Consider the following 7615-nt stretch of genomic DNA (forward strand, 5'->3'; position numbering starts at 1 on the left):
GCTGCTGAAGTCACCTGTGGAAGAAAGAGAAAAAACATCTATATTTGGAATCATGGATTATCTAATTTGCATATTAATTTATGCATAATGTATGCAGATATGTACATTACATTACGTTACAAACAGTGTTTGATAGAAATATTTGACTAATAAAGAGATAATTTAAAATAAAACTGTTTTTTTTATTATTATTCTTTTTTATTTTTATTTTTTATTTTTTAACATATGAACAGATATATACAGGTGAAAACTTGTTAACGAACACAGGTAAAGAAAACTCGTTAACTGCTACATCATCATAATCTTCCTCGCAAGGACAGAGACCAATTATCCCATGTCCTACCATATGCAGAATTATGTAATTGAGACCCATACTTGGAATTTGCTTACAATACCTGAATTAAGTCATCATATTCCTGTGGTGATATGCTGCAAAGCAACCATTTCGGCACAAAGGTACGTCACAGAAAACGCAAAAGAATGAGGTCTCAATATGCCTACCTTTTGGAGTTCTTCTCTTTTGAACTGAGCATTCCTTGCAAATTTTTTTCCTACCCGATATTTTCTCCAATTTGTGGTGCCCAATTGTCTCTGGTGCTACTACTTGGTTTGCTAAAGCTACCCTCTTACCTGCCTTATGTTTTCTACAGGTGTATCCAGCAATCAGTTGCTCGGCAACATCAACACGAAACGCCAGGTGGTCATAACCTTTCTTGGGGGCAGGGTCTTTCTCAGATTTTGTGTACACAATATGAGCATTTACTATGCTCAAATTTATCACGAACCACAGCAAATATCTCCACCATTTCTTACCTGCTCGACCCACAGGGTAGTATGTCCTCATTTGATCTGATTTGTCTACTCCACCCATGTGACTGTTATAATTCAAATTACATGTTGGCTTACCTTGTCCCTGAAAAGGCTGCTGTGATGTAGACAAGAAGGTCAGCTGCCTTTTATCTTTGTAAGAAGTTGCAATCATGTTCCCTTTCTGCATCTGCAGTAACTCACCATTATTTTTTAGTTTTGCGGAAGCAATTTCAGCAGGTAGACCTTTCCTATTTTGCATGATTGTCCCACACACATAAGTACTTACCATATCTAAATGTTCAGCTAATAAAACTGAACTAAAGAAACGGTCGTAATACAAATGGTGGTTTTTGTTGTGAAATGGCTTAGTTATGTTCCATACAACATCATAGCCCAATCCATGTTGTCGCCCGCCTGGTTTCCTACCTGTGTACACATCAAAATTGGAACAGTATCCTGTGTCAGACTCGCACACTTCCCAAACTTTCACACCCCACTTTGTTGGTTTTGCCGGCATGTATTGGCGAAAATGAACACGACCTTTAAATCCAATCATAGCCTCATCAACACTCAAATCTCTAGCAGGCTTGTACACTTTCCTAAATTTCTTGGAAACAAGATCTAACAATGGTCTTACCTTATAAAGTGGATCATAGTCTGGGTCGTCTCTGCCAGGCATGTCGGACGTATCCCGCAGGTGAATATACTGATTTAATTTCAAAAATCTTGTTTTAGGCATGACACCTGAAATAAATGGGTCCCCATACCGCTTGTCTGTGCTCCAGTAGCACCAAATACGAGGCAATTGCTTCACACCCATCATAACATTCATACCTACGTAAGCCCGCATCTCGTCAGCTGTCGTCGGACGCCATCTTGGGTCCGGTCCTGTTACCTGTTGCCGTTGCTCGGCATACCTATTTGTTTCAATTGCCATAGAATCAAAAAAACTTTGAGGAAGAAACAACCCAAAATAATCAACAACATTTGCATCAACATTCAGATTATGTGTGGGGCCCGTATTCTCTGAAAAATCGGGGATGAAATTATCATTTAAATTACGTGACCATTCAGCAGTCACGTTTGCCAAATATGGGTCATCATCATCACTCCCTTCCTGGTCAGAATCCTGATCGCTGTCGCTGTCTTCATCAACATCGATGTCGGATTCGTCGTTGTTGATGATATCATCAAGCTCCTGTTCTTTTTCCTGTAGTTTTTCCGCCGCATCACGAACATTTTCGTCGGTAAATCCCTCGAACTCAAAATCACTTTCACCATCACTGTCCGCCATTGTTGTTATGGAGACGTCGATAAACAACTTCGATATTTTTTTTAGATTTATTTTAAAAAAATGAAGTAACATCGGGAAATAAAAACACAGACACAGAAAGGAGTATGTATGTATTCAATTTTAACTTTATTGATTTTATTATGATTATTTATTTTGCGTAACCAAGCAACAAAAATAGCAATGTGCACACAGCCGGATTCGGCCGGATTGAACAGATAGGACGTATAAATCTACGGCCGGATTTGGCCGGATTGCTCTTAACACATTAAAAGTTGCAACCTTCTCTTGGCCGATTGATAGATGGACCGTGGACATTCCGCATGATCGTAAAAGGCGACTAAATTTAGGATCTTATCTTTTCTCTTCTTCTTAACTGACTATCTTTCCTAATGCCTCCCTTGTTTGGCCTTGAGTTGAGCGTTCGCCCCTGTGAGTAAGGCCCCTAGCCGAGACGCACCGAAGTCCATAAAAGTGGTAGTTTCTGCTCCTGCTTAGCGCTCAGCATACAGGGAGGGGGACGATTGGTTCGCCCGTTGTCAGTATTATGTGACCGGGTGGGGTGTGTTGCTTGGTGTCTTCCTTGGTGTCTTCGGCGGCATGTTTCAGTGATATAGCACTATAAAAAGAGCAACAGTTCCAATATACAAGAAGACACGATATGAATATACCGCAGTCTCCCAAAGCACGCACCTAACATAACATACACGCAATACCCCGCATACATGAGAGGCCGTCCTTACATGACCATAGTATATCACTGAAGTCGTCCTACTCCCTGATTGCATACGTAGGACCGTTGTCTAAGATTGAAACTAATTGTTGATATATATTTGTTGCTTACATTGGTTTAGTTTAGTTTGGTTTATTAGGGCCTATTTACAGCCAGTGTCATTATAATTTCAATTGCAGACAAAAAATCTGAAAACTCATTGTTAATTCTATACAGGAGTCCTTGAGCCAGTTCAAATTATTCAGTATAAATATTCCGATCAAAGCACAAATTTGTCTAGACGTAATAATCTTGTGAGACATCTTAATTGACTGCTCTACACACTTCCGTCGTTAAAAAGGATTTTTGTGAATAATACATAATATATGCAGACATTGAAGTATTTTTACAGTCTTTTCGAACAACTGTCAAGGTTTTCACATTGTTTTCTTTTTTGATTTATAAATGTCAAATTTGATTTTGTGTTTATGGGTCTTGGTGATTCTATGTTCTTTGTTGTTTTCATGTTATGTAGTGTTTACTTTGAGAAATAGATTTGCAATTTCAATATATATATACATTTACGTGTTCTAGTGCGAGTGCACTCTCTTATTATTTTCCTTGCCGGCTGTGGAGTCTGTGTACATAAGCTTTATGCGCAGATTCCAACTCCTCACGCGATACCGGAAGTCGGTATCTCATACCGTTTAATAGATTTCGTCGTGATTTTAGCGAATTCAACCTTTCAAAAACATATACTAAGACATACTTGTCAGCGATAATCTATTATAAATTAAGAACAGTGACATTACACAGTGCTAAACGCATTTCTTTTGTGTAAACTTCAAGCGGCGTATCATACAAACTCTTGCATCGCTCACGATATTCTAAGCATCTGATAGTCTTCGGAAATTTCCGGAACAATACAATGCAAATCAGGTTTAAATAGTTTAAATAAATTTTAGTACAAGCCACATATTTGATACATTTCATATCGTCCTAGGATCTGCCCTGCAGGTAGGGCGTAAGAATTGTACCTGCTGCCCCTATTGCATGATCGTAAAAGGCGACTAAATTTAGGATCTTATCTTTTCTCTTCTTCCTAACTGACTTTACCTTTCCTAATGCCTCCCTTGGCACCGCCTCACTTTTGGCCTTGAGTTGTGCGTTCGCCCCTGTAAGGCTCTGGGTTCTGTCCCCTGGCCGAGACACACCAAAGTCTATAAAAGTGGTAGTTTCTGCTCCTGCTTAGCGCTCAGCATAACGGGAGTGGGGCGACTGGTTCGCCGGTTGTCAGTATAATGTGACCGGGTGGGGTGTGTTGCTTGGTGGCTTCGGCTGCATGCTTCAGTGCTTAAGCATTATAAAAAGGGCAATTGTTCAACTATACAAGAAGACACGACATGAATATACCACAGTCTCCCAAAACACGCACTTCGCACAACATACACGCAACACATCGCAAGCATGGGAGGCCGTCCTTACATGACCGTAGCTGTTAATAGGACGTTAATTAATTGAATAAACTATTGTCGTTCTAGTGTTTCTATGAGCGTTGTTAAATCACTCGTGCTGTTTTGTTGATGGACAAAGGTATAATGTCATTAGGTAGCGCTGACAAGCATACCTATTATCTCAAAACAATAGTCCATCACCCATTGTAATTTGCGTCAATGAACTCCTTTATCGTCGACATACTAAATACGTGGCTCTCGTGAGTACAGTCTGGCCACTTTGCCACTAAATTTGTAAAGTTGTCTGAAATTTAAGGCACTTTGATCATCAGCTGGTCATACGCAATACTCCGGGGCTTGCTTACACACTCCACACATTCCACACAAACAAAATCACAATTAAGTATGATTGGAGTTGTGTAAAATGTCTTTTAAGTCTTATTTAAATGTAGACTGGGTGTAAGTGTAAATAACGAATATTTTATAAACTCAATAATGATTGTACCATACACATGTGACACTATACTAAACTTATTTGAATTTTAAATTATGAGACAATATTCTGAAGTTATTGTTAAAGGTTAGCCCCAATATGTTCTTCAGACAAGCAACCTCGTTATCACATATGACCACTACGTTGATGGGGCGATACCATTTACTATTAATAAAACAAGCTTCGTCCTTCTTTTCTTATCTGTTGACAGTCCTTGTGATCAAATTAGGGTTCAACGAGGACAATTCTTCAGATACATGTCGTATTTATTATAGATATTTGTCCGCCTAAATGGTGCCACCAACAACCTGCTTGAATAATCCTGTCGCATAAAACCCCAGGGCTATCAGCACCATTGAAAATACACATAATTCATACAAGTTCTTGTGATTCTGAAAGGTCCTGGGACTGTACTATAAACCCTTAATTTTAATTTTTGTTGTCCAAATGCTAAAACAGGTGGTTTTTTTTTAGTTTAGTGTTATGAACTTGTATTCTCCTGATTCATTGATATTCCAAATATGGCTTGACAAACTCAACAAGAATTCCACGGAAGTGGATGTGTCGCCTGCACAGCACCACAAAAAATAGTTATTTACAGTTGAAAACATTGTTAATAATTAGGTCAAGTAACGTAACTCTTGGAAATATTGACGGATTTTGACCATTGTTGACCTCATCCGAGATCTCATCGAAGCAATATACCACATTTGGTTGAAGTGGGACAATAAATACTTCCGTTATCGGACGCCAACGCCGACATAGCGGCCTTTGCGTTGCAGGCGACACAAAACTGAGCTAAACACAAATTTACATAGTAGAAGGGATGTAACTCTTATTGAAGGTTATCGGCGTCCCAAAACACGCACCACGCACTTCACACACTGCATACATGGGAGGCCGTCCTTACATGACCCTAGCTGTTAATAAGGCGTTAATCTAATCATTGTTTGTTTGTTTGTTTGATTAATTTACGTCCTATTAACAGCTATGGTCATGTAAGGACGGCCTCCCATGTATGCGGTGTGTTGCGTGTATGTTGTGCCAGGTGCATGTTTTGGGAGACTGTGGTATATTCTTGTTGTGTCTTCTTGTATAGTGGAACTTTGTCCTTTGTATAGTGCTATATCACTGAAGCATGCCGCCGAAGACACCAAGCAACACACCCCACCCGGTCACATTATACTGACAACGGGCAAACCAGTCGTCCCACTCCCTGTTTGCTAAGCGCTAAGCAGGAGCAGAAACTACCACTTTTAAACAAACATACTTCTAAATTGATGCTGACATTTGTGTTTTTTTTGTAATTTTGTAATTCATCGTAAACAACCCATTTTAAAACTCTCAACCAAATAATAGCCATATTGCTGTTAACCCCAAATTTGCAATGTACATTTTGTTCTTGTACATGCGTGTATATTCTATTGTGTATGTACCTTCATCTCCACGGACAGCGCGTAGATTCGCTTCGTTGGGTGTTCGAGCCGGTCTCTGACTGTGTTGGCTCTACCAAACCTATCTCTCGCTCTTAGTTGTTCATCATCAAATTCATCGCAACAGCAATGATTGTATGCAGTCGATCCTCGTTATCTCCCAAAACATCCTACAATAAGTTCATCGCCGTAACAACAGTGTAATAATGATTTAAAGGAGCCCTTTATCTTCATTAAATATCTTACATGAGCTGTGATAGAGCTTTAATCCTCCGTTAATGTTAGTAAATCTTTGAGCAATGTCACATTTTCTGGAACTAATATCTATATAAAAGTTAATGATAGAATAACATAGGTTTAAACGTCGATTAACATTTAATAGACCTTTGAACAACCGGCCCTTGGCATTGGTGTTGGTATATATGTGTGTTAATGCAATAGCGGAACTATCGTTTTATCCGTTAATACTTATCAATAAATGCAAATAGCAATAATGCCTGCCCTGCAGATAAAGCGTTGACCCATAACTGCTTGGTTTTGGTACACAACACAGTATTCTCTAATGGTCTCAAATACCGGAATAAGTCCCAATGACTTTAAAGATGCTCCACCGCTGACAAATGGTAATTATTCTCTATCAAAAACAGGAGCAGGCGATTAAGTATTTTTCTGCAGTTACTAAAATTACTTACTTTACACCATAACCACCAATGACAAGTTTGAGGTTCTTTTTTTACTTCAATATATAAATATGGAAAATAATTAATTGCATCCCGAAAAAATTCTATGGCAATATGTTCTATATGGAATGAAGTATTGATTGAGCATGCACCAAAATCAAAATAAATCATTTCATTTATTTTTTTGTATTAATAAGACATGTATGTACATGATTTAACATCAATGATTGTTCGAATGGTGAGTATAGTTTATGCTCTGTCGACGGTGGAGCATCTTTAAGTATAGGATGTTCTTTGTTGACGACTAAAACAAGTTTCTTCATTTCTTTCATGCAATCCCAGCCATATTAACCAAGCTTATCGACGACCACATATATGTACGGTACAAAAGGAGGAGATCGCCTTTAACCTATTGATGGGTAGAACAAAACTTGATATTTTAGACCGATATTATTAGGTCCCATACTGTAACGATCGTTTTTTTTATACAATTATTGATGTTTCGATCGTTAATACATCTATCTTCAGGAAATTATGCCATTAACTCTATATAGCCCTAGTAACGTAACATGTAACTTAAAATCATCTCAGGAAATTAGCAAGACAAATTATTTTCTAATGTTGCCACTGTAACAGTATATAACTGACGAAGGACTAAATGAGAATGTAATTTGACGGATTGCGGGGTTGATTTAAGGTGTATAATGCCTGTATCATAACCAGTACATCAAAGAATGGGATG

At 38.5% G+C, this 7615-nt stretch overlaps 1 protein-coding gene across 1 annotated transcript; it reads right to left on the reverse strand.

Moving 5' to 3' along the window:
* Positions 1 to 374: 374 nt before the first annotated feature.
* Positions 375 to 2003, reverse strand: LOC138307969 (piggyBac transposable element-derived protein 4-like). The gene has a single exon (XM_069248919.1). It carries the CDS (start codon positions 1745 to 1747, stop codon positions 401 to 403), a length of 1347 nt encoding a protein of 448 aa, XP_069105020.1. The 5' UTR covers positions 1748 to 2003; the 3' UTR covers positions 375 to 400.
* Positions 2004 to 7615: the final 5612 nt, after the last annotated feature.

Source organism: Argopecten irradians, chromosome 14 (assembly GCF_041381155.1).
Source record: "Argopecten irradians isolate NY chromosome 14, Ai_NY, whole genome shotgun sequence".
In the NCBI taxonomy this organism is placed as follows: domain Eukaryota; kingdom Metazoa; phylum Mollusca; class Bivalvia; order Pectinida; family Pectinidae; genus Argopecten; species Argopecten irradians.

Bases quoted from the DNA above. Each gene is read 5' to 3' on its own strand.
- LOC138307969 (XM_069248919.1), bottom strand. From the start codon at position 1,747: ATGGCAATTGAAACAAATAGGTATGCCGAGCAACGGCAACAGGTAACA.